Source organism: Panicum hallii, chromosome 9 (assembly GCF_002211085.1).
Source record: "Panicum hallii strain FIL2 chromosome 9, PHallii_v3.1, whole genome shotgun sequence".
In the NCBI taxonomy this organism is placed as follows: domain Eukaryota; kingdom Viridiplantae; phylum Streptophyta; class Magnoliopsida; order Poales; family Poaceae; genus Panicum; species Panicum hallii.
Genome location: NC_038050.1, coordinates 69,475,656 through 69,503,066, shown reverse-complemented (window position 1 = coordinate 69,503,066; position 27,411 = coordinate 69,475,656). Strand labels below are relative to the sequence as shown.

Here is a 27,411-nt window from a genome sequence, read left to right as displayed (position 1 = left end):
CTGCTACTTCTAGGATGGATCTTTAGCATGTTTTAGCATGTTCTCTAGTAGTGTACGGTATCGGTCCGCTATACTAGTATACTACGTCGCCCATTACACTCCCGCCAAAAAGATAGGAAAAATACAACCGCAGAGGACATTCTTTTTGTCAAGAACAAAAGAGAACAAGAACGCTTGCTTGCTTGTAGCTGGCCTACTTTAAAAAGCAATTAGTCATGTCGATCTCGCAACTGGGCATATATAGGCCGGACCCATACTTCTTGCAGGGGTCGTCCTCACGATGAAGGCGATTACAAGAATCTTTGAAACGAGAAGCTATAGGCACTGTTCCGGCAACTTGTAATAAACTTTGGCTGGACGCCCCCGGCCGGTGAAAGGAAATGGTTGGTTGTTGCAATAAACTAGCTGCGCCAAAGGAACTGTCCAGATAGCATCCGGCGCCACTCAAGTGACAAGTGCCGTTTTGTTTAGGAGCGAGCGCGTAGTACCCGGGCAGAGAGGTTGGCAATGCTTCCAAACTTTGCATTTCACACTTGCAGCAATTTCCTGGGCAGATCAAATCGCCTTACCTGCCTATGCATTCAAACTAACCCCCACACGAGATCCTCCCAGGATCTGCACTGACTAATGACCTTGTTTGCACACGCCCTACCGGCACCGGTAATGCGGCGCGCAGGTGTGTGGTTTCCGTCTTGATCGAGATGGGAAAAATCATGCTCGATCGTGCCAGGGCTGCGCTATGACTTTTGTTTTGGTACACAAGCTAGGGATGAAGCCATCAGCATTCAACAGGATGGAAACAAGATCGCCGAGAATTGCGTTTGGCGCAGAGTACGTAGACGCCTACTACCTATGGTGTAGGAGCTGCTGCACGACGGAATTGACCTTCTCTCTGTACGTGCCAAACAGCATGCAAGGTGTATGCCTGTCTTCTCGCTGCTTATCTGTGTGGCCATTTCTTCAATGACGGCCGGTCAAGAAGAAACAAAATGGAAGCAAGCATGTTTCTCGAAGAAATGGCAACGGCGATTTGCAGAACTGGCAAACACGATCGTGCATGCGTGTGTATCCACGGCAGTATCTGCACTGATACGTAATGAGCACACACACCAGAACCACACCATTAACGAATGTGCCAAGTGGAGCAGCCTAGGGTAGTTCTTTTATCTCGTAGCATCATTCGCGGCATGTTAGCCTAAGCACTGGACAAAACTAGATCAGTACTAGTAATCTCCTTCAAGATTGCTATGGTTACGGGAGCAATGCATTTAATTTCTTAAGTTGCTTGCGTACCATGACTTCCTGATTCGTATCTTCTGACCAAATTAGGCGTGCAACGAGATCGCTAGCTTGTGATATACGTTACATTCACGAATGGCCACATAAATTCTACACGTACGGCCGGGGTACGTAGTCCAACCACCATGTATAATCAAAGCTATTAGATAACTGCAAGCATATACAACCTGAACGGTATAGAGAGGAGTGATGATTTATTTTCCTGGAATAAAATGGAAAAATATGCATCTAACTTTAATTGTATAACAAGGTGCTTCAAGAATAGAGGAAACTAGTATCGAAGGCATGAATGAATTTTTTGTATCTTTAGTGATACGTAACAAAGAGCACATCGAAACCACACGATTTGTAATGTGCCAATTGGACCAGTGTGATTTTTTTAGTCTTGTAGCATAATTTAATTTACTCAACATGGCATGTTAGTTAGCACTAGACTAAACCAAAATAGTGCCACTAACCTCCTCCTAGAATGGTAAGAATGCATTTCTAAGAGAATTCACTCGCATGCCATGATACCTTGCTTCTTGATTCGTATCTTTTTGACAAAATTAGGCGTGCAACGAGATCAATGGTGATTATTCACGGGCGGCCAAATATGTTCCATGAAGGCTAGTTCGTTCATAGCACAATTATCAAGTTGCTGGAAATTCATTCTGTGTGGCTTTGTCCTGGATATGCTCTAATTGAGTTTTAGTTAAATCTCACCCTGAGATATACCTACATGCTACTTATTATGACCCCGAATTGTCCAGTTTTACAAAAAAAAAGAACCTTCATCTTACAAAGGCAAGCGATGATTTCCAGAAATAAAATGGAAAAAGTATAACTCTAATATTTAGTTTTACAATCCAACGCTCTAAGAGTAGTAGAGGGTGTTTGTTTGACCTGGATTGATTGGAAGCATGGATTTTAGTTGTATCTTTATGGACACGTAGCAAGAGCACACCAGAGCCACACAATTAATATAATGCGCCAATTGCAGCATAGTAGGATTTTTTTCTCTCATGTAGACTAAATTGGATAAGTACCACTAATCCCCTTCCAGTTTATTATTGTTATGGGATAAAACATATCTTAGAGAACACACTTGCCACATCAATATACCCTCCATCCAAAAAAACAAGTCATTTTAGAAATTCTATGACAAGTTAATAAGGAGGTAAGATGATCTTACTTGCCCCTATTTATCAGCCATATTTGGCACTAATTGATTTCTGCATGCACATGAACATACTTAATAGCGTACAATAATTTATTTTTAGGAAAAAATTGAATCGTAGAATAACTTATTTTTCTGGAACAGAGGAAGTACCTCTTAAGCATATATGTGACCTATAACGGTTTGATTTTACACACAGGGATGATGGATTTTTTTCCAAAGAGATGAGTGCTATGATTCTATCCAGAAATGAAAATGGAAACAAATGCATCTGACTAATTTTAGTTAAGTTGTGTAATCTAGTCCTGCAAGAAAAGAAATTAGTTTGACCTCGATCAGAGCATGAAAGGCGACAGCAATACACGCACTGCTGACAAGTATTGCCAAACTGACAGTCTGTCCAGAGCAAAGCAATGGTATCAAAGTAAAAAAGTAAAGCAGAGGTAGCATTAACAAGTGATTAGTTACTGATGTCCGTACAGTTTTAGTAATACAAGCATTTCAGTCTCCATCTGTAGAGATTCTCCATGGAACATGACCATTAGCACCTCCAGGCAACACCATGTATATGACACACTGAGAGATAGAATATATAGTAGCAGTTCCACCTCACAGTCTGAATGAAGTGTGGTATAGTTTTCTTTTTATTTTTTAGTTTTTGCCTCGCCACATCTGCTGCGTCCACAAATGGATGTGAACAGGAGAACTGTTTAGGAAACAGACTGGCAGGTGTCACTAGAATCCACGTACGGCGAGTACATTGGCAGAGCCGGAAAGGGATTAAGAAAGAAGAAAACAGGTGCAGAAATTATTTTCTCCGGGACCTGAAGAACAGACCAAACGATGCATGCGTCGGGACAATCCGGTGTTCTGGCGCCCATGGTTTCCCTGGCTCGTAGGAAATATATACATTTGTTAGGAGGAGCGGTTTCATCAGTTCTCCCTTGGACTGGATCTAACGTGTGCAGATCAACAATTAACAAATTGCAAAGCAACATTTGTTCTTATTCCCCAGCATATGTCAGGAACAGTCTCAAACTTGTCTTCTCATAGGCTATGAGACAGACTACAGTAATGATTGATTATGCCTTATCAGCAATTTCTTGGGAGGATTCCAAGGGCACCAGTTAGCGCTCCGTCTTTCTACTATATCTTTCAGAAAACAAGTACAAGTCGATGAAGTATTTTATGTGCTGAAAAACGAGATGTTCAGTCTGAAACCCGTTTTATATGTCCATGCATCTGACAGTGCATTCTCCAAAAAGTGCAGCTCCGACATCTAAAAGTCCATGTGTGTGTGTATATGAGAGTCCTGCCTAGTGGTACGCCCTAGGTAATATAACTTGGTTCAGGAATCACCAACTTCTTGCCGTGAAAGGCTGAAAGAGTCTGAAACGAGAGCGAGGAAAAAGTAAGTCAATTTCTTTTCTTACCCATTTGCATGCATTAGACAGAGCGAGAAAAGGAGCTAGGGATCAAAAGTGACAGCCAGATTCGATCGGTCAGATAGAGAGACTTTATGCATGCACCTTTCGCTTTCTTTTCCCCCTGTCGCTGACACGGCTATTTCTGCTCCCTCTGCATGACGGGGAGCAAGTTGATCGAGCTGTGCGTGAAAACGTCCTCGAGTAGCTGTACGTAGGTCCCCTTGCCATGAACAAATCGGCCCAATGCCTCCCATCAATTTCCGAAGAATCGAGCAAAAGGGAGGGGCTCCATTACTCCACGCCGTAAGTAACGTACTCCTACAAGTCAGTGCCGCCCGGAATCACGTAACGGACTCGTACGAGTAGCTAATGATGCTTCCGTTGGAAGATCATCGACGCGATCACAGTCGAGTCCCTGCAGAAATCGTGACTGGAAAGAGACGTTAAGCCTTGCGATGAACGATCACAGGATCTCCAGTGCTCGCCGGTCGCCGTTCGGCTCTGCAGCAACCGGCCGGCCGGCGAGGAGAGAACGAGACTGGCGACAGGCAGGCGGACAGACGATCGCCAGCGCGCGCCACTATGGTATTGTCACGCCGCTCCGGCCACCGTACTCGCAGAATCTCTCGACCCCCGCACCCCGCTTTGACTACTCCCCCTGTGACTTTAAAAAACCCTCGTCCGTAAGGCCATTTTGCAGGTAACACCCTCGTGGCGATCGAGTTCGCGATCCCGCCCACCCGTGGTGCCAGTGCCAGCGCCAGCGCCAGCGCAGCCTGGCCCGCCTGTGCTCGAGCTCGGCCACCACCACCTGGGGCCACCTGCGCCGGCAACGAACAAAACCACCCGACCCGACCGCCGCACCATATCGCCCGCCGCGGCTCCACCCCTCTCTCGCTCGCCTGATCCTTCTCGGAGTCTCGGTTTATCGCTGGGAAATCATGGCCTGCCCCGTCCATCCCCCCGAGCGCAAAAGCCCGCGCCCGGCGGCGGGGCCCGTGGCCACTCGGTGCCGCGTACGTGTCCGCCTCGCTCACCTCACCCCGACCCGCCCCCGCTATAAAGCGCGCCTCGGCACACGCCTCCCCTCCTCACGACCTCACATCACACGCCGGCGAGCCGGTCTCGGTCTCACTCCCGTGCCCGTGCGCGTCACCTTATTCGCCGGCCGCCCCCGCTTGCATCCATCCACCACACGCCGGCACAGCCGCACGAGCGGACCAGCAGGCCGTTTCGCGTCCCCTCCGTGCGGGAGCGTCCGTTTGCCAGCGGCCATGGCGCTGGAGGCCGCGGTGTTCTCCCCGGCGGCGGCGGCGGGCCATTTCGGCTACGGCCGCGGGGACTCGCCGTACGCGCTGCCCTGGTGCGACATGGGCGGCCTCGGCGACCTCTGCGCGGGGGATTACTGGGATCAGGAGCTAGCGGACGCGTGGGCGGCGCCGGCCGTGTGGGACGACTGGGGGGAGGCGGCGTCCAGGGACCAGTCCTCGGACGCCTCCTCGGACCAGCACCAGGGCAAGGAGGCGGCGCCCGAGCCGGCGCCGGCGGTGCGGAGGAAGCGGAGGCGCACCAAGGTCGTCAAGAACAAGGAGGAGATCGAGACCCAGCGGATGACCCACATTGCCGTCGAGCGCAACCGCCGCCGCCAGATGAACGAGTACCTCGCCGTGCTCCGCTCCCTCATGCCGCCGTCCTACGCCCACAGGGTACGTGCACTGAGCTTCGATCGATCACTTTTAATTACCAGCGGCAGTGGAGTCATGTTTGGCAATGCGATAACAGCCGTGCTATGCTTTTGGTTCCTTTTTACAGGGTGACCAGGCGTCGATCGTCGGTGGCGCAATCAACTACGTGAGGGAGCTGGAGCAACTCCTCCAGTCGCTCGAGGTCCAGAAGAGCATCAGGAACCGGCGGGGCGGCTCCACGGACGCCGCCGGCAGCTCCTCCCCGTTCGCCGGCTTCTTCAGCTTCCCGCAGTACTCCACCTCGCCGGGTCACGGCTGCAGCAGCAGCTCCACGACGAGCCTCGGCGGCTCGAGCAACACGAGCAATGCCGCCAGCAGCGACGCGTCCGGCGGCTCGGCCGAGAGCGGCCGGCCGGTGGCGGTCGCGGACATCGAGGTGACGATGGTGGAAGGCCACGCGAGCCTCAAGGTGCTCGCACGGCGGCGGCCCAAGCAGCTACTCAAGCTCGTCGCCGGCCTGCACCAGCTGCGCATCCCGCCGCTGCACCTCAACATGACCACCGTCGACGCCATGGTCCTCTACACCTTCAGCCTCAAGGTATTCTTACTAAACTTTTACCCCCTCGTCCGTACGACTCCTGGCTAGTTTAAGCCGGTAGAGACAAACCGGGCGTTTAGAGAACGAAGTAGAACGCCGTGGCGCGCAACCATTGTTGGTTCGTCTCCATTTCTATAAAAACTGAAGCCGGTGATGGCATCGCTTTCCCGTTTGGATGGCAGGTGGAGGATGACTCCAAGATGGGGTCTGTCGAGGACATCGCCACCGCTGTGCATGAGATTCTCGGCAGCGTACAGCGGCAGGAGGAGACCGCCGCCATGTGAAACCCTGCACAGCCCCTGCATCTATCTCAATGCTGCCCCCTGCAGACTGCACTGGCAGTGCCGTCCTGCCAGTGGAATCCCGTAGCCGGCCTGTACATGTGACCGTGAATGCACCCTGGGCACCTGAGCCACGCAGCATTGTCAATTTGTCGGTCCATGGTCACAAGGAGGATACATGTCAAGAATTTAGGCTGTAATCTAATCACCTATTCACCTTCTTCTCCTAGCTCCTTTAGTTTGGAGTGGACTACTTGTAGATTCAATTCACAGATACAAATTTGCCTGAAGCATTCCATTTTTCACTTTTACCGTGGCATCTGTCGGTGATACGTTTCTGTGCTCAACTGCTCGAGACAGACAGAATGATGGCTCGATCAGTCAACAGTCATTCCCTTCTTTTTTTTACCTCGCGAAGGAATAATGAACTCGTGGTGAATGCATTGTTCTGTACTTCAGTCTCAGTGTACTGTAGGAAGTAGTACGACGGTGAATATGTTGTGCGGACAGAATGCGCAGTCGAGGTGCTAGCGTACACGGACAGCATGAGTGGTTTCGAGCTCGCTAGGGGCCAGAGATTCCATTGACCGCCAAACAGTACTGCCGGCGAGTGTACATCGGTGTCTGTCTGTCCAGATGTCCCAAGGACTGCACCATGACAGTAATCTCGGTCCTACTATTACCATGTGGATTTCAGAAAACTTGGTGTTCCCTCATTTTTCATGTTTTTTTTAAACAAAGGCAAGAGCTCTGCCGTTCAATTAAGATGAAGAAAATTTTGTACAAGAAAGATTAGCCCAATAAAAAGCTAAAAGACTTCCAAGGAGCTAACCAACCCACGCGATGCGGTTGAGCACAAATCTGACACACTACCATAGGTCATCGTTGCCGAGCGTAGAAGCAAAGCCGCCAGCAGCTCCAACCTCCCATAGCAAATCACCCACGAACCACGCACCAACGGTTCCGAAGCAAAGCGGCCACAAACCAGCCATCGTCGCCAAGCTCGAACCCGAAGAGCAGCTCCAATTTCCGGTCATGAACCCACGCCTCGCCCCCAGCGGATGTAGACCCCAGTAGAGTCTCATACTACGGCGGAGGGGGAGGGTCGCCACATGTCATCGTTGCCGAGCCGCATCCCTGACGCAGTAGCTCTGACTTCACGTAGCAAAACCCGCCTCCACGCATCGACCGGGCGCCAAGAAGCCAGAGCATCCACCCAGAAGACATCGAAGCCACGACTAAATCCAAATATGACGCCTTCAGAAAGGGAGCGACACCAATGACGCCGCCATCGCACGTCCATAATGGATCGGATTTTTACCCTTGGATGCCAACTCTAGGGGGAAAACGACGCCTCCAAAAGGGAAAGCGGCGCCCAACGGCATCGCCGTCGTCAAGGGTTTCGCCCAAGACCGGCTTTCGCCCAAGACCCCACTAGCGCGAAAGTCGGGCCAAGAAGCCGGACCCCTCGCCATCCATCACCTTCAACGCTGTTGTCCCGCCACCCCATGGAAGCCTCGTCAGAGGGGTATCGACGCCCCGGCTGCACGTGACAGCCGCACAGCTGCATCGGCCGCCACCCCCTCCGACTAGGCAGCACATGAGGCCGAACCTGACTCCACCGCTCGCGTGACACCGCCGCACGTTGAGCCCGTCGCTGACCGCCACTGTCAGCACTCGCACCCGCAGTTGTTGTTGTCACCCTACCGCCAGCAGCCACAAGGCGTGCGCCCCACCACCATGGGCTCCGCCCCCCTGCCTTGAGAGTGCGTGCACCTGTCGCCAGGGCACCAGAGCCCGGTCCCGGCGCCTGGCCATCGCCGCCACTGCCAGCAGCCGTCGGCGGACGGATCCCGTAGGATCCACAAGGGCAGCAGCGGCTGCAGCCATGGGAGCGCCAGTCTCGCCGCCAAGCCACAAGATGGCAGGATCCGGAGCGCCACGCAACAACGCCCAGTGTCGTCCCAGGCGCCGCGCCTCCTCGGCGCTACAACCATCGCGCCCGGCCGCGGCACCGTCCTGGCCCCCCGAGCTCCCTCCCCACACAGCGGCCCTCGCGACCCTCCTGGGCGAGAGCCTCACCGCCACCATCCTAGGGAGCCACGCAGGCTTCCGGCCACTTCCTCCGAAGACGGCGAGGGCAGAGAGGTGGATGGCGGCGGCGGCTAGGGTTTCCCGCCACCCGAGTTGCCCGTGCGGGTGGGCGACGCGGGGGTATTTTCCTTCATCATTCATTTTTTATGTGTGCAGCCTGATGTATCAAATGTGATTGCGGGATTTACAGCCTAATATAAGTTCTGAAGAAAAAGCCTCCAAAGATGAGAGAGAGAGAGAGAGAGAGAGAGAGAGAGAGAGAGAGAGAGAGAGAGAGAGAGAGAGAGAGAGAGAGAGAGAGAGAGAGAGAGAGAGAGAGAGAGAGAGAGAGAGAGAGACGCCACTCCGCAGTTGTTGAAGCCATTTGTGAGACGATAAGGATACACGGTGGAACCGAATACAAGTTACGCGGCTGCTTCGGCCACGTCATGCATGTTATCTTCAGACATGGGGACAAACGTGCAGGAAAGCACTTGATCATCTGACGTCCAATTCTCTGCCAGGTGTTGCTAGAATCTTATTGTAATGCGAAAGAAATGGGGCCTTGCTTCGACGACTAGCTTTGTAGATTAGTCTGTCTTAAGATTAAACAGCTATTACCCAAGTACGTGTACTGGCAAACGTACATCATGCACTGCGCAGGGGGCTGATCCGTCTGACACGTGCAACAGTAGCTCTGTATTGTACAGTACGAACTGAAAGCTAGCGTGGAGCCCTGGAACCCTCAAGAGGACGAGGGCTTTCCTTTTCTTGCAAGGTTCAATTACAGTTGATCAAATGGGGAAACAAGGTCCAGGTGTTTCTACTTCACTGGATCACACACTGTAATGTACCGGGGATTTTTCGTCCAGAGGTGAAGTGTCCAAGCCTTGAAAGCTATCCAAGCCTTGAAAGCTAAGGTTTTCTCGCTTCCAGCTTACTGACAAAAAAAGGAGCCTTGCTTGCTTGAGCAAAATGGTAGGATGGGGTCGGAGAGCAGGGCAAACTTCCAAAATATCACACTGTGCTTGATGTCATCAGGTGAATACGTCCACTAGACTAGCGATTGGTTGTATGCATACGTGTAAGTGGTTGCATCAAAAAAAAGTTTCATGTTTGACGGGTATCCCATGCCGATTCATTGACCAAGATGAAAATTTAGTAAGTTCTATTGGACTAGGGAAATTTTGTAAGTGATCTATATCTGAGAGGAATGCCACATCATTTCGACTGCTTATGGGTCAACATTGGTATCAGAGAGCTGACTTTTTTTCAAAAAAGGGATTAAAAAACTAAAATTCGAAAAAGGGGTGTCAGTTGGGAAAATTTAGAGAAATGGGCCTCTTCGCAAACAATTTCTTTGCGAAGAGGTCCCTAGGAGGGCATCCCGCCCAACCAAAGGGCAGGATGTTGTGCTGAGGGGCATCCCGCCCTTTGGTAGGGCGGGAGGTTCCCCCACAGGCTATATAAGCCGCAACCTGCCCCAAAAATGCCATTTTATCCAGCAAAAATCAGAAAAAAGAGAAAGAGAGGAGAGGAAGAGAGAAGAGTAAGCGGCGAAGCCCTGTCCACACGTCGATTTTGAGGTATATTCTCATTCTAGCCATATAAGTACTTGAAAATAACTATAATTTAGGAAATATTTTTAGAGTAGTTATGTTTTGAATAGTTTTTAGTATTTTCATTTGTTTTTAGTATAATTTATAATCTGAATAGTTTAGAATCTGTAAAATATAATCTGAGAGTCGCTGAAATTTAGGATCGTCGTTCGTTGTGTATTAATATGTAGTATAACTAGTTTATTAATGATTGACAGATATGTCTTCCGAGAAGGGTATTTTCAGTATATATGACGGAGAAGGAAATGTGATTTATGGGCCGAATGGGGTAGATTTAAGTGAATTCAACTGCGCGGTCGGAGGAATTACCAGACCGCACGAGAGGATATTTGAATCCCTATGCAACTGGTTAATGAGGGGATTGAGGATTAATCAGGAGACACACACTGTGAGTGTTCAATGCGTCATAAATGGTACCACTCACGCTTTGATCTGGGAGCTTATGCCACTTGCAAGCAACGAGAACTGGTTAACTTATCTGCAAAATGCAAGTCATTGGCAGTGACCACTGGTACTCCTTGTCAGTGTGCACCAAAACCCTTTGATAAACATTGAAGCTGCTCCGGGGGATGAAAATATTGATGAAGAAGTTGAGGAGGCAAACATTGAGGCAGGTGGCACCGCAGCACCTCAATGCGTGGCTGATGAGGGGGAGAACATACCCTTTATTGTTGAACAGCTGCAAGACGAAGAACGTGAATTGGATGAAGCAATGAATGCCGATTCGTCTGATGATGACGATGATGTGCCTCAAGATTAGGTAAGCAGCGACTTCAGTCATCTTGTCGTAGATGACGGATGTAGCTGGCCTTCGGATTGCAGGGAGAATGAAATTATCTAGGGTGCAAAGTACCACTCAATTGAAGAGGTGAAAGAAGCTGTTATGTGCTGGCCTCTCTCTCTTATGCGAGAGTTTAAGACAGTCGAGTGCAAATCTCGTAAGTACGATGTGGTATGTGTGAAGGATGGCTGTCCATGGCGGGTGCATGCCTATAAGGGTAAATGGAAAGATTATTGGGAATGCTCCATTGTCACTCAGCACACTTGTCATTTGCCTGGGGTGCAGAAGAGCCATCGCAACCTCACGTCGCAATACATCGCAAATGAGATGTACGGGATGATAGTAGAGAACTTGTCATATGAATCAAAGTCTATTATCAGGTACATTCAGGAAAAGTACAAGTATACCATCTCATACAGTAAGGCGTGGAGTGCAAAACAAAAGGTGTTGGAGATGAGGTTTGGTACGTTCGAGGCTGCATATGATAATGTTCCTCGAATGCTGGCCGTCCTATGTCAGAGAAATCCTGAAAGCTACTATGACCTGAAAACTCTAGACAGAGGAGAAGGTCCGCCCCATACATTGCAGCGGGTCTTTTTCAGCTTGGCTCCATGCATTAACGCATTCCATCACTGCCGGCCTATCCTGTGCATCGACGGGACCTTTCTCACAGGAAAGTATAGATTGTAAATGCTGACAGCTATTGGAGTGGATGGAAACAATCAATTGCTGCCTGTTGCTTTTGCTTTTGTTGAGAGTGAGAACACAGACAGTTGGTACTGGTTTCTGGAACGGGTTAAGCTTGCAGTCGTTCGGGATAGGGAAGATGTCTGCCTGATTCATGATCGTCCCGCCGGCATACTGAGGGCAATTCTAGATTTGCAGCAGGGGTGTGTAGAGATCGGAGAGCCGCCCAAGTGGCGTGATATTCGCAGTAGGTGGTGCATGAGGCATATCGGTGCAAATTTTTTCAGGCAATTAAAGAACAAGCACTTTATGGATATGTTCAAGAGGCTATGTAAGGAAACGAATCAGCAAAAATTTAACAAGCAGTGGCAGAAACTTGATGAACTGACCGAGAAGAAAAGAGCCAAGGACGCATCAAAAAACATAACTGCACAGGATGAAGCAGAGGCTTTGTGCCCTTTGCCAACAGATACTGCACGTACCCGCAGAAGGTCTGGGTCAGCGGTGAAAAAAATTTCTGAATGGATTGAGAATGAACCTAAGGAGAAGTGGGCGTTACTTTATGATACCGATGGTGCAAGGTACGGTATAATGACCACCAACTTCGCCGAAGTTTACAATTGGGTGCTACGAGGTGTTCGTGGGCTTCCACTGGTTGCAATTGTTGAATTCATTGTCCGCGGGTGTACAGATTACTTTCGGGAGCGGTTCACTAAAAATCAGGTATTCATGCGAGATCCAGACAGAAATTTTGAATTCAAGGTAACAGAATATATGACTAAGAAGGCAGAAAGCGCCCGGCTACACCATGTACGGCAATGTGGAACACAGGAGCTCAAGTTTGAGGTATCTCCTAAAGACAGGGCGCGACATGGCATGAGACGTCAAACTCCTGTAAAGGAGTGCATTCTCAAGTTTGATGGAACTTGTTGTTGCTCATGCATGAGGCCCAAGTTGCTGCACTTACCTTGTTCTCATGTAATGGCTGCTTGTGCGGATATTGGACATCCTGTCGATATATATGTTTCACATTACTTCAGAAAGGGGACAATTGTTAGCACCTGGCAGTATGAGATCTATGGGTTCCGTTTGGTTGGATCGTTCACTGAGACAGCGAATCCTGTTATATATATTCCAGACCCAAGATCATCATGGGTTAAGAGAGGGCGCCGTCAGTCACGGCGTATTCGTAATGATATGGATGAGTCAGAGCTCCGTCCGAGGATACAACGCTGCAGTGCATGTAATCAGATTGGACACACGTATAAACGTTGTCCAACCAATGATGCGGGCCCCAGTTGTGCTGAAGCTGGCCCTATAGGTGATGCTACAGATGGAAGACCTCCGGTTGCATCAAGAAGTGGGAGACGTCGCCGATCGAGTGCTAGTACGTCATCAGGTATCATTTAGTTGTAATTTTATTTAAACGTTGTTTGCTCATATGTAATATTTGCTGCGTTGAGATTCTATCAGACCTGGATGCGTATTTGTAATATTTGCCGCATTGACTGAAGACACAATATTTGGATTCATGTATTTGTAATATTTGTAATGTTCATTATCGTATTATTTTATTTTTAATGGCTTCATGTACTGTACTATCGTAATATTTAGATTCTACGTTGCAAACGTTATCGTTTAACTATCTTCGTACGAGTTTTAGATACCGTAATCTTCTTCGTAAAATTGAATTAAAATTTTATATGCATACATAAGAGTATGACGAATAAATCTTATATTTGAAAAAACTCTGAATTTTAAATAGTTTCTGAAACAAAAAAACTAAGAAAAAATATAACAAAAATAGACCAGGAACATCCCGCCCACTGGCCGGGCGGTAGGCGTCCCGCCCAGTGGCCGGGCGGGAGGCCTGCTTCAGGGATCTCTTCGCGAATAAGAAAAATTTTCTTATTCGCGAAGAGGTCCCTAAAATTTTTTTTTGAGCCTGGCGGGAGGCTTCTTTCCGCCCGTTCAGCGGGCGGGAGGCACCCATTTCTCTAAATTTCCCCAACTGGCACCCCTTTTTCGAATTTTTTTTTATCCTCTTTTTAGAAAAAAAAACCTCAGAGAGCTCAAGGCCTTTTCCTTTCTTCAGTTTGTCACACTGGGCTTCGCCAGCCGCCAAGGTACTTGTTCGGCCCATCTGATTCCGGGCGGGCTTCACAGAAAAGTTCAGCAGATTCACGTCCCCGGTGGGCATCAAACGTCGACTGAAAACTGAACGTTCAGATTCAGGCACAGGGTAGCACTCGATCACAGAAGACCCACAGATCACCGATGCCAGTATACATGCCATTTTGCTACTGATCACTCCTGATGAAACGAATGAATGGTTTCAGTGTTCAGTTTACTGTAGGATGTACGTCGGCGAATATGTTCGGCAGACAAAATTCGCAGTCGAGGTGCTAGTGTACAAGGAAAGCATAAGTGATTGGTGATTCTGTGCTAGAGGCCAGAATTACTTCTGATGACATGGGAAGAATCGTTTCGGCCAGGTGGTTGGTGAAATCTAATAATGTTGAGAACGATAAGGGACATTGTCTAAAAGTTTCTGAATTTTGTTGAACGCTTTCTCGTTTTAGATTAACTAGCAAATATGCTCGTGCGTCATTACGGGAATTCTCGTGCGTCATTACGGGAAGCTATATACATATATTGATTAGCATATAAAAATATATATATTACACACCATATGTATTTTATAATAATATAGTACGTGTCAGTAGAATTTATTAGTAACACTAGGTACATACCCGTGACGTTGCTACCGGTAAATAAAATTCATCTATAAGCATGGATCTTTATCATATGAAATATTTTTAACCACATGTAGCAATGGAGAAATGCACTATACATTAAACAGTACAAATCATCGTCAATAAAAAAAAGACTATTGGGCAATTCGGTTGCCAGCATCCGATTTTTCAACCAATGAATTTAAGTGACGGACACAAGATTTTGTGACACCTGAGGCATGATCCTCAGTAGTAGCATGCTTGTAGCTTCAATCTTCTGCACCAACCCATGAGCACCTAAATACGTGTAGCTCTTCTCTATGGCACCTGAACATATGGTAGTTCAGGAGACGACGTGATTTATTACTTCTCATTCAAGTATCTAGTTCCCATAAAATAGTAAACAGTATCTGAAAGCCATCACAAATTAATTTGTCCACTGATTAGTTTTCTGAAAGTAAGTTTGTTATTTTTTAGGCATGAGAATAGCCGAAACAAAAGGAGCGCTGCTTGCTAGTGCTTATCAGGGGAAAAGAAATAATCGCCACCACCTCAGCCTCCTGATCCAAAGCCATTGTAAGAGAAAAATGTATTTGCTGTAGAAAGAACAGCTCAAGAAATTAGAAATAGATGAAAGAGCAGAGATTTGATAATAGCATGGTACAGATGGAAAGTTTTAATAGGAACCCTACATCTGTTCTAACTTTGACACATACTGCCATTGGACAACAGCTATGACGTTCTCAGCACTGTCAAGCTATGGATAGGATAAACAAATTAAAAGTATAGCACGTCCCAAGCCTAACCGAAAAAAGTTAGAACAATAATCCCCCAAATCCCATTTACTATTTTTATATCAGATAAGTAACATAATCTCTACTTACATCAGTTTTATCCTTCATCTAACCATTCAAACCAGCGAGCTCATAAAATGCCTACCAGGCCACCATCAATCTGCCATTTTCCTTGCAGCATTATTTCCCATGACATTCGAAGACTTCCAATCCATCAGGAGGATGGAGAGCATCATCTCAGCATAGCTTATTCCACAAAGCTGAGGAATTGGTACATGAAGATTAGGTCAATACTATTTATACAAGCAGACACGATATGAGAAATTAAATCTTAAGCACATTATGAGCATCTTAATAAGCCTTCCTGCTGTCAACTTAGTATTTCACAACTAGGGGGCTCGAGCAATTGTTGAAGCAAGGACCCATCCTGCTTTCTGCCCATGGCTAAAACTATTTATATAGGAAGAAACAAAACTTTACGGTACTTCATTTATTTTTGGAAGTGCCCAATGGAAGAAATCAGTTTTATATAGTACTCATCTTATTCAACAATCAACATATAAAAAATAGGCAGGGCTCATTTAATAGGACTGAAGAAGTGTTGCATACCTTGAACACCAGGTAGGGCTCGTTTAACTCGACATCAAATTTCTCTGAGAAATTCATCTGAAAAGAAAACACAATAACAATGAATTGTCTGCTAAGTGAAAGCCAAAACACAATACCAAATTGAACCTGAAAATAGTACAAATAATTGGCAATAGTTACTGCTATACAAGAATAGCATTATGCAACAATGAGCATTCAGAGTTCAGACAGAACAAACAAGCTTTGAATATGCAATTATCACCAGTAGATGTTCGCAATGCAACTTGAGTGTCAATTCATTTATGCGGACAATCTTACAAGAAAATAAAAGAGTGTAGCCTTGTAGTTACACCTGGTTTGCACAGATCTTCCACTAACAAGAAAAATCAAACTGTTATGCTCTAATATTTGCAATTGATGTGGCCGCCAGCTGCCCCACCCATCGTCTACATTTTCTGCAGAAATTGAACCCATCGCAAGTTACAAATTCTACAATCACGGCCACCCATTGACAAATATTAGAATTCTAAGTTGACCACTCAAACAGTCCAATATAAGCCACACCACACAGATCATACAATCTTTGCCTCTCATCTAGCTAAGTCAGAGCTACTTTAGCCTGACAAAACACAATTATTAATCTGCAGAACTATATATCCACTGCTTATCAGTCAACAAATAAGTAATCAATCGCACTCACCTCTTCGGTCTCAGATTTCATGAAGAACGACACCCCGAGTATCTGGTCTGGTTGGGGGCACTGGTGCAAATCATCACTCCCAGAAGCCATGGCGCAGCCTGCGCAGATGTACATGAAAAGAAATGAGCAAAATTTTTCTATAACTTGCAAGTTCATTTGATTATTTCAGTGCCCAAAAAATCTATTTCAAAATCATAATCCAACAAGGCAAACTCAAACAAATAATCATTAATTGAAATCCAGCAAGCTAATTTGATGGTCTGCATCTTGATAGAAACAAGAAAGTTATAGGAAAGCAAATCGGTCATGGTGCATGTCTGAATCTGAAAGAGCAGGCCTGAATATGAAAGATGATATTGCCACGGCAATGCGAGGCGAGCGAACCAGATAGGGCAACCACATTGTCCTCCAGGCTCCAGCAAGAAGTTGTTGATGAGATTGAATACCAGGGCCTTGGCACGCAGCAGCGAGTGGGCCTGCATCCATGGCCTGACCCTTCCCCTTTGTTTACTCATCGGCAACGGAATCCTTACCCATCTCGGAGGCGGCGAAGTACTGGTACGTCTCCTCCCTCTGGTTTCTCATTGCTTTCCTCCTCTTCTCCCCCTGCAGCTTGGCGGGCAGCGCCCCGAGCGGAAAGAGAGGCGACGCGGCATAGGGAACAGCAAGCGCCCGGCGGGTGGTGCCTTAAAAGCCGCCAAGGGTGAACGTGCATGGCAGCCGAGGCGGCGCGAGCGGGCTTGCGGGCGTGCATAGGGCATTTTTTTTTCTCGAGCAGCCTCGAAGCTTGAGGGGCGAGCAAACCGTAGAGCAGGGAGGCGCCCGATGGTGAGCGGGGGCAGAGAGGGGGCGACAACAGCGGCGGACGGGGGAGGGGGGGGAGGGGGCAACGACGTGCGTGCGGAGGGAGAGGGGGGGCGAGCAAGCGCGGCCGCGACGTCGAGGTCCGACTAAGAGGACGAGCAGCACGCGCCCTGCCCCAGAGGCCGTCGAAGCCGAGTCCTAGAGCGGCGCACGAGAAGGAGGGGCGGCGCGCACATGGATGGGGCGGGTTGGCGGTGACCGCGGCGAGCGGATGGAGCAGGCCGGCAGCAACCGCGGAGGGGCGGAGGCAAGCGGATGGGGCGAGACGGCACGCGGGAGGAGGTTGGCGGGGACGGCTGCTGCGTGGCGGTGCGGTGGCCTTCTCGGACGCAGCGAGGATGGAGGCGGTGGATGGGGCAGACCCGCCCGTGGCCACCCTGTGCGGTGGAGGTCCTCCTCCCCGTGCAGTGGGGGCTCGCCCGCCCGTGGTTCCGCCGGCAGAGCCAATGCGTGCGACGATGATATTACAGTTTTTTATTAGCAGTAGAGATAGCACTAGATGGATTTTAGATCTTTAACTTAACGTACGGTTATCCGGATTGATTAGAATTCCAATTAACAGATTAAATGATTATTACTTACTTTAATAATAATAGTAGTAGAAGTAATAGTAGAAATAAAGATAGAGATTTAGCAAAGCTTCCAAGCTGGCGAGCAAGTCGCCTTAGCTTCGATTCACTGCAGCTAATCGGGCACTAGTCGATTAATTAGGATTAGGCAGATAATCGTCCAGGCCTCCAGGCTAATTGGCCCGCTATTTGTAGTTTATTACCCTATACCACTGCTTGACTAGCAGAGGACAACACATTAGTAGTTTAGCGTTAGAGAGCTGCAGGATACCGTATTGTATGTATGGATACATGCCTCACTCCACATCCCTGGACTCAAAGCGGACAGAGCTGGATCTGGTGGCTCGTACCAGCTACAGCTACAGAGCACACAACAGAAAACGCGTCACATGGCAGCAGGATCCGGGAGGGCAACGCAGAAAAGGAAAAGAAAGAAAGCTCAAAGCTACACAGCAAAGCAAGACGCCAAAGCCGAGGCAGCAGCATCTCGTGCGACCATGTGACTCCTGCTCTGCTAAGGCACCGCAAAAGAGGAAGTCGAGTCGAGATCGCCGCGCCATTCCGGACACTGTTTGACATACAGGTGAGCCCAAATCGGCAGCAATTTCAGATGTTGGATGTTGCGTAGTACGAGCAACTTGCATGCCCTGAATTACTGAACAGAGCTTGTGAGCGGCTGAGTGTAGGGACGAAGCCAGGCTTCAAGGATGCTCATGACAACGTGATGTAGTAGTAAAAAATGAAAGAATTCCATTAATAATCATATCATCATGAACCATGATGTGAAACAGCACGCTACACCGCGGTGAATCCCCTCCTCAAATGTCCTCTCTCTCTGCTCTCATCATCAGTATCTAATAAAAAAGAATCGCAAAAAGAATATGACGGTATAAACAGCTCGAGATCCCATCACGCGTCCCATCTAGAACACGACGGCGGCGGCGACCGCGGCGGCGACGGCGACGAAGCTGACGGCGGAGGTGGCGGCGCCGTTCCCGGTGGGCGTGGCGGTGGGGGCGCCAGCCGGCGCGGAGACGGAGGTGGTCGGGGTCATCGCGGAGGGCGCGGTCGCGGCGGGGCCCTCGGCGGGCGGGGCCGGGGGAGAGGCCAGCGGGGACGGCGCCGAGGCGGTGGGCGGCTTCGCGGCCGGGGCCGGGGCGGTGGCCGGGGACCGCGCCGGGGGAGGCGGCAGCGGGGCCATCCTGGGCGCCGGGGTGGGCGTCGCGGCCGGGGCCTGCGCGGCCGCGGTGACGGCGAGGAGGGCGACGATGGCGGCGACCACGGCGAAGCGAGCCATTGGGATCTTCGTGGCGGTGGAGGGAAAAAGCTTTTGCCTAAGCTCTGGAGAGCAGGAGGAGGCGGCGGCCGGGGTGTATGACTAGCGAGTGGTGCTCGGGATGAATGAACTCCGATGGCTCGAGATGCGAGTTGTGAGTTGGAAGCGAGGGGCGGGGGCGGGTATATATAGCGGCACCCGGCAGTTCACACGGTTCGGGAACAGCTGTACATACTGGCGCTAACGTTCAAGTCTCCGGGCGTGGACGCCAGCCGCGTCTAGAAAACCGCTTCTGACGTGTGGGGCGACAACCTTTGGGACCCAGCTGTCATCGAGCGAGGAGAACGGGTCGCAGGTCGGCGCCGTCCATGCTGACCCCACGCCCTGGGACCGGCGGCACCGCGTCGCGGGGACGGAGTCTAACGACTAGTTTCCGCGTGCAGGTGGCGCCGCCCGCGCCGTCCGATCGAGGGCGGACGCGGGTGATGCGGGGTCGGCGCCTTTCGCGGCTGGATCAGCGGCGGGGTCGCTGGCTGCGGCTGGCTCGGTCCGCCGGCCGGCCACAGCCGGACGACAGCTAGCCGTTGTGGTCGGTTTGAATTGTTTAACGGGCAAGAAAGGAGATGCGCCCTGCTGCCAGATGGCACGGCGTTACTGCTCACGCATCTGCGTCGCGGCATCGGGCCGCGTGATTCTTGGCAGGTTAACTACCCTACCACGTGACCGTTCCCTCCCTCCCTCCAACGGCGCGTAGAAAAAAGAAACGTGCCCGGCTGGCTGCTACTGGTTCAAGGCTACGGCTGGCACGGGTGTGGAGCATGGAGACTGTCGGAGTAAACGCTGGTCCGGCAATGACGGCCACGAAGATGATGCCGCGGCTGCCGCCCTACCTGCATTTACCGTAGCCCGAGCCCCGAGAGGAAAATGAGTAGAGCGAGGTAACGGTATGCCGGAGTTTTTACAGATGGTAAAAGCATACGGAAATTACGGCGTCTCATCAGGTGGGCTGGTGGGGCGTGGTCCGACCTCTGATGGGTAGCTTTTTTTTTAAAAAAAAAAAAAAGACCTCTGATGGGTAGCTTAGCTGGGAAGGCAGCAAAGAGCGGCGAAGGGAACCAGGAGGATTTGCGGCTAGCAAAGCAAGGAAAGCAAAATTTGGCACCACTGGCATTGGCATGGCCTTTGTCTGAAGGAAGGTCTGGCTCGGCTCGACATGAGCTGTGGTGTGGTGTGAACTGTGAACACGCGGAGATCCAGGAAGGCGGCGTCCGGACACGGGAGGCAGCTGCCTACAAGCAACCGCGTACTAGGTCTATCGTCTGTATGCGCCTGTCCTGTTGAGCTGTGCACAGCCGCAGCAGCCACGGGGTCGGTGGAGTACGAGTGGATGTGCTGTAGCTTCGTACACAAGCTGGAGCTCCGAAGTCCTAAACTCCATTGCAAGCTTAAAAAAAATCTAGTACTGCATTGGCCCATATCTACTGCGTGGAGTGCCCTGCCAGCCCAGAGCGTAGGCCCACAATTTACGGCACACGAACCACCATCGGCCCGGACCGCGGTGAAACTACGTTCGTTCGTCGTCCGAGCAGTTTCGAGGCCCAACTTGTCTTTGGGCTCATCCCAATCGGCCCAGCTACGTTCCGAGGGAAATTATTGTTCCACGCGCCGAGAAACGTAATCAAGAAATTTCTTTTTTTTTTGCGAAACAATAATCAAGAAATATCTGCTGCACTAGAGATGATCTATTTAATGATGCACCCAAGTTCCAAAGAATTAGGCACATAGTTGCAGCATTTTTACCAGGGATCCCACGGTAGCACCTTCACTCTGGTTTCCTGCAAGGTAAGAACCGACACAGTAGCAGCAGTGGTGTTGCATAAAACGGCTACCTGAACCGATTAAAATGCTCGACGCTGCTTGTACCATCGGGGCACTGTGTCCGGTCGCCCAGAGGCACACATTTCGGAATATATTTGTACGAGAACAGAACACCTCGCTGCTCCTACTCCTGACTAGCAGGCTAGCACGCACCACTAGGCTCCGAAACTTTCGTTGATCGAGATGTCACGTAGTCACTCCCTACCCCAGAGCAGTGGTTGCGCTAGGCTTGCTAGCAAGTCCTGCTAGCCATGCATAGGCTATCAGGGCAGGCATCATGCAGATCCAATGACGTACGGGTGCTAGTGCCACTCTTCTGCTGGTTTCGCAGTACGTCGATCCAATCGCCCCAGAGCCACCACACGCGTCAACTGAAGCCGTGGAAAGAGAAGATGCTGTCCTTGCTTGCCCGGTTTCACCGCGTCGTATGCGCCGTTTTCCTCCGGTTCGCGATCGATCCTATTTCCCTGATACGTCGGCGATCGAGCGTTCACTGTGAGCGAGAAAACGACAGCACCATGTAACCCAGTAGTAGAAGTGACCGGGCAGGAGGGCAGCGATGAGCGTCGAGACGCCCCGCCCGGAAAGCAAAGCTACAGGAGCCAGGACCTCCGGGCGTCGTCGTGCTCACATGCTCGCGTGCTGGAGCGTACTAGTAGTGCTTATCGCTTATCAGCAGTACGTGGTGAGGCATCGATCCGAAGCCACCTGTTGCGTCGTCCTCCCCCCGGAAGCACGCACGTTTCGGAATTCTGAAGCAGCAGTGTCAGGCGGCTGACAACCATCTGCGGCCGGCCAGTTTGGACTTCACACTGATCTGGTGATGTTTGTCGGGGTCTGACCGTCTGAGATGAATCACGGCTCCAGAGGATGACTTTTATCGCATGTGAAAAATACGACGCCCGAAAACTTGACAGGGCACACGTACTGCCGCGCGCATCCCGTGTGCCCGCGTCAAGACATGAGCCGACGACACGAACTGGAACAAACTTGGCCCTGCAGCCGGAGCCAAAAGAAGGCGTGCCGAAAGCACAAGCAACCAAGGGCGCACTGACTCGCGTGTCCTCTCGCTCGTATCGTACCCATCCGGGCGACGCCAAAACCGGCTCCGATTCGTCGGCCCGGCCAAGACCCTTTCGCGCCCGGGATGCGGCCTCTCCTCCCGTGTCGCGTGCTGTCTCGTTGAAAGCGACTCGTGCGCAAGCGCTCGGCTCGGCAGTCGGCATGGCGCGCCGTGCTATTCTTCGCTCCTGCTCTGCTCGGCGCTTCGGCCTCGCTCTGCTCTCCCCCGTCGTCGCGTGCATGGTGAGCGAGGGGGCAGGGGCGCGACGCCGACGACCGCGCCGTGCGCCCGTCGCGATCGCCAGCGCTCCAAGTCCGTCCCACGCGACGGCCGCCGTTGTTGACGTCTTCGGGGTTTCGGCCCTGCCCTTCCACCCGGCGTCGCGGTCACGGCATCCGGCTGACGCGGTTGCTTGCGCGGGGGCCACGGTCCGAGACCGACGCAACCACCGGTCGTCAATGGCCAGGACCCCACGCCGCCGCGTCGCTTCACCGTGGCCTCATCGCCGAAGCAAGCCCCGCCGCATGGACGAATGAGTTCTGGTCACGGCGTGCACTGCAGCCGCGGCCGACTGCTGCTGAGCGAGACTCGCGCCCAGTGGCAGAGCACTAGCGGCTGCCGAACAAATGTCCGTGCCAGTGCCGGTCGAAAGCTGCACGCACCCTGGCTGCACGCTGCATGCCGATGCCGTCGTCGGATCGATCCAGTAGCACGCACGCCCCTGTCGAGTCAACAGTGACTTCCTTGTCGATACGTGGCGTGTCCGTTGCTGTAGCCAGATAAAGCTGGAGGCAGGACCAGATTTGACACGTACAGGGTTCCACACTGTGCCCCTCGTCCCGAGCCCCCAACCATCGGATCACCAAACGCATTGAATCGCCAACCGATCCTGACGGGCACAACGCGTACATTTTGCAGTACAAAGATGTCATCTTTACCATCGCCTCCGAACGGATAAACGCCACGGGAGTCGTCGTTCTTGCTCCCGGTTGGTAGTAGTTGGCAGCCCGTACAGCGGTGGCGAGGTCGTGCGCCGGCGCCGCTGCTCGTTCCCGGCGCCGGCCTTTGCTCTCGCTCGCCGTGCACGCGTCGTTCTCCTTTCCTCTCGAGCCCCAAGCGCCCGAGCCCCAGCTCGATCTTGTTCTCTTTGTGGGAACAGAAGCTGCGGCCACTAGCGCACGGGATGGCATCGGGCCGTCCTTTTCCTCGCGAAGGCTGGCACTGGCAGGCAGGCAGGCAGGCGCATCACTTTCCGTCGCCCGCACCCGTCGCCTCACCAGCTTTTTCCCTGACAGGATCGACCACTCACTCCTGCCATGGCCATGCACACGCCTCGCTTTCCCAAGTGGCCAAGTTTTCTACTCCGGGCACACGGCGAAATCGGAACGGATTGGACGGCACACGGCCGTGCCCCGGCGGCCTCTCCGAGTTCAGACTTCACAGACGAAGAGCAAGTCGCTGTCCTAGGTAAGGCACGGCATCTGTGGTCCTGGCGCTAGGGAGTGAGCGAGTGTGTTGGCACTGGCACTTTAGTTGTTTGATATGCGCCCATCCATCCATCAATCAATCGGGTGTGCCCACGACTTTCTGTGCCAAAAAAGAGGTTGCTTCCCCGCCCTGCTTTTCAGAGGTCTAGGAATAGATTCCGGGCTCCCCCATTTTGAGGGGCTGGAAAATTGGACGGAGTGGTTGGGTTTTGTTTGTTTGATGCTGTGATGGCGTGTTGCTTATACTAGCTAGTACTAGCGTTGATCGACTTGTCTTCTAGCTTCCTGGTTAGTGGTTACCTCTGTCGAGTAAAGAAAGATAGGAGCTCGTAAGTTTGGAGAAATTAAAGCAGTGTGCCACTTTCAGGAGTTCAGTGACCCAACAGTCTGTCTGATATACTGTACTCTGTTTGTTCAGATCATTGGCTGCTCAGTAACTCGACACCTGTTCAGATCGCTTGTTCAGATCATTGACAGTTCCCATTTATCTTAGGATTGTTTTGGCAATTGGCAGCTGTTTTCCCAGATATCTAGCATATCCGAAGCCGTTCTTGGTGTTCGGATTAGTGGGGTATATAGCATCAAGTGATGGACACTGCATTGGTATCTCGTCGAGGACCCACAAGGGCGCACTACCGCTCTATCCAGCAAGTCAAAAGTGCCCATGCTCATGGGTAAAGAAAGCTAGCGGGACGGATCGGATAGCACACGGCTAGCTTTCGGAGTTGCAATCTGCAGGGAATTGCATCTTCTGTCTTACATGGGGCACGATCGTGATCGGCCCAAAAACAACACTTCAGCAGTTGATGTAGCTAGGCATAGGCTATCAAGAAGCAACTGTCCTCCTCAGTCGTTTACTGCTCGACACGCGCAGGTGAAACCGCCACAGGCAGCGTCACCATGATGTTGATCAAACAGACCGGCCGGATCACGGTGTTGACGAGGGATCGGATAAGATAAGATAGCCTCTGGAGTCTGGATCCGCACAGGAGCCTCGCGTGTGCACGGCCATGCATGACACACGAGGAGGAGGGGAAAAAAACTTAACGTCGCCCACGGCCAACCAAGGAGCTCAGACATCGCTGTTGTGCGCGGCGATATTTTTGCCTGCCCTGGGAAAGGCGAACACACCGGGAGGAGGAGAGCAAGCGGGCATCTAGAACCAGACCGCCGCCGCGCCGGATTGGCACACGCCGCGGCGCACGAACATGTGTGTGGAGTACGAGTACTTGCCTAGGCTTTCAAGCTCTGGAGTAGTAGGCTCTAGGCTAGCGAACTGCGGCATCGCTAGGTAGCCGCACTTTAGGACCTCGCCTCGCCGTCGTCGTCCGTCCCGCTTTTTAATCTGCCGGTGGGCCCCGGGACGGTTCGTAAAGCGCGGCTCTGAGCTGGAGTGCCGGCCTGGCGGCGCCGGTGCCGCCAGCACAGTGGCCGCCACGTTTCGCCACCAGATTCAGCAGGCCAATTCTTTGGCATCCCTGAGCTTGGAGCTGAACTGGACAGGCGAACATGGGCGCCGGTCCCAGCAGAACATGCACCGTCATTCACGGCAGATACAATACGGCTGCGGATGGTCAGTATTTAACTATACTATTACGGGGGAACCAAGAGATCGCATCCTAAACTAGTATGCAAGTTATATATCAATATATTGGATTATTAGACCGACTTAAAATATTAATAAAATAATAATAGCATTCTGCGTAAATAATTTAAAAGAACAAATAAACTAGACTAGAGTGACGTGCCATCATAATTAATTAGCTGATAAAAAAATACTATTAGATGTCCCTTACATCCTTAGTCCTAGGTGTCGTGCACATGCTGGCACGGGAAGTCTGAACCCTCGAGGAATATTGGTGCTCGTCGAGATCGTCTGTCAGAAGCTTAACGCGATTGTGAAGAGCAGTTGTTCATCGGTTTCGTGGAAAAGAAGTTGGCGTGACGTGGACGTACAGCGCTCGATAGTAGACTATGGTAACTTGGGTTCACATCCGGGGTCAATATTTTCACACACTGTACTGTCATGCTACGTGCCAGTTGGCGTCGCTGACAGCAGGCTCTGGGGCGACATTTCTTGCTTGAAAGGGCAACGTACCTGGATGAAAAAGCAAGTCTTCTTTTCGGAAAGAAAAACTCAGGGGAAGGAAAAGTTGTATATATAGTGGGGAAGAAACAATAAAAATATTTTGGTTTGGTTCGGTCTGTGGTGTTGCATGTTAACTGAACTACGGCAAGTAACCATGGTTAGACTATTGGGCCATCATGGATACTTTGAGCCTATGTGTTTTGCATGCGTGAGTATGAGGTTCTTTTTATTTCAAATAAGTGTGAGGTTCTTCAAAACAATAGCGATATCAATTTGATTTCATGGATACTTTGATTATTTTTTGTTTAACTTTGGGTGCAACATGCTTGCTTGTGAAATGTTCATGCTGACTTGAATCTTTCTAGTAAATGCCCAAGATCTGCATGTTTTTTTATTCTAGTAGAGAAACTCATAACCCGTTCTTAAAAATAAGGGAACGGCAAGAGATTTGCCATAATTTTTATTAGAAGAAGAAGTTTAAGAAAATACAAACAGCTCCAAACCTCCACACAAGTGAAGCCATTCCAACTTAAGCCATTCCAGGTTTAACATTCTAGGTTTAAGACGACTACAAGAGAACAAGAAAAACAGGTGCGGAGGAAAATCAACAAGAAAAAAAGAAGCTACAGCAGCAACTATGCTAAACCATAAAATAAATTAAGGCGATGGTCCCGAGCTCCTTCTCGGATTGGTGGCAGCTTGAAAAAAGATGGATATCTTCTTTGACTAGGTACGCCATGCCTACAACTTCCTTAGACTCTTATTGAAAAATTCGTCGATTGCGCTCCTTTCAGATATTCCATCAAAAATACATCATTAAACCATGAAAGGTGGATTTTTGTTCCTTACTAAAAACCTTTCGGCACCTTTTCCACCATCGATAAATTGTACTATGGAATTACTGGGCAACATTTGTTGAAGACCAAACCATCTGACCACCTGCGTCCAAACTGCACAAGTATAAGGGCAATCCTTGCAAAGATGAGTAGGTGTTACAGGTGCAGAGTTACACAATTTGTACAATGGTTATGTGGCCATCCGTTCTTGTTTTTGTATGTGATAATTCTGTACACTTAGTGCATCTCATTTAGGATGATGTGCATATCTACATTTCTCCTACAATGACATAACCATTTTCACATAAATGTTTTTGTAGTCTAAAAGATTTGACATTGTACCTAGCCACTGTACACCTTCTATCAGATGCATAGACTTCAGCTTCAGAAAAGGAAAAACTTTACCATTGCATAAACATAAAAGGCATACTTGTCATCAACTCATGTATTCAGTATTCTAAAGGAGCTGTTTTTTTCCAAATCCATGCAGACACACGACAGCCACCATGATGGCAAAAATACAAACACATACTTTTGCATTTCGGCAATCCCACACCATCACCAGCGTAAAACCGTTTTCAACGAGGTTGGCCAACTAATTTGTTGACATTGTATTGTCTTCACTGTTGGGTCCGAACTATTCTCACATGGAAGCCAAAATGTAAGGATATTTTTTATCCCTATTGTTTCGACAACCTTCATTTTTTACTCCCCTATTTCAAATTGTAAATTATTTTGGAAAATCTATATATATATATATATATATATATATACGTGCATAGTAAAATTTATATATCTAGATTTGATAAAACCATCTATAATTTGGAGCGAAAGAAGTGGATAAAACGGATACTATAGTTCTGTGATAGAAGAAGAGGCATCGGCCCCAGCTGGCAATGCCAACACATGGATCCTACAAAAAT

General features: G+C 50.0%; 3 protein-coding genes across 5 annotated transcripts; 1 reads left to right on the top strand and 2 right to left on the bottom strand.

Moving 5' to 3' along the window:
• Positions 1–4,994: 4,994 nt before the first annotated feature.
• Positions 4,995–6,760, top strand: LOC112876457 (transcription factor bHLH94-like). Its single transcript, XM_025940577.1, has 3 exons — positions 4,995–5,591; positions 5,698–6,168; positions 6,351–6,760. Exons 1-3 carry the CDS (start codon positions 5,160–5,162, stop codon positions 6,450–6,452), a joined length of 1,005 nt encoding a protein of 334 aa, XP_025796362.1. The 5' UTR covers positions 4,995–5,159; the 3' UTR covers positions 6,453–6,760.
• A 7,626-nt stretch (positions 6,761–14,386) lies between these two features.
• LOC112876904 lies at positions 14,387–17,220 on the bottom strand. Of its 3 annotated transcripts, XM_025941084.1 has the most exons (4): positions 16,960–17,220; positions 16,427–16,524; positions 15,748–15,804; positions 14,387–15,398 (listed from the first exon to the last, which is right to left on the bottom strand). In XM_025941084.1, the coding sequence occupies exons 1-4, from the start codon at positions 17,009–17,011 to the stop codon at positions 15,294–15,296; spliced, it is 312 nt and encodes a 103-aa protein (XP_025796869.1). In that variant the 5' UTR covers positions 17,012–17,220; the 3' UTR covers positions 14,387–15,293. The 3 variants fall into 3 exon arrangements, 2 of the variants coding, with proteins under 2 accessions (XP_025796869.1, XP_025796868.1); XR_003225392.1 differs by having other exon boundaries at positions 14,387–14,940; positions 15,284–15,804; positions 16,427–17,220; XM_025941083.1 differs by having other exon boundaries at positions 16,427–17,220.
• Positions 17,221–18,654: 1,434 nt separating this feature from the next.
• Positions 18,655–19,156, bottom strand: LOC112873400 (arabinogalactan protein 1-like). The gene is made up of 2 exons (XM_025936362.1): positions 18,850–19,156; positions 18,655–18,713 (listed from the first exon to the last, which is right to left on the bottom strand). Exons 1-2 carry the CDS (start codon positions 19,154–19,156, stop codon positions 18,655–18,657), a joined length of 366 nt encoding a protein of 121 aa, XP_025792147.1.
• Between the last annotated feature and the right edge of the window lie 8,255 nt (positions 19,157–27,411).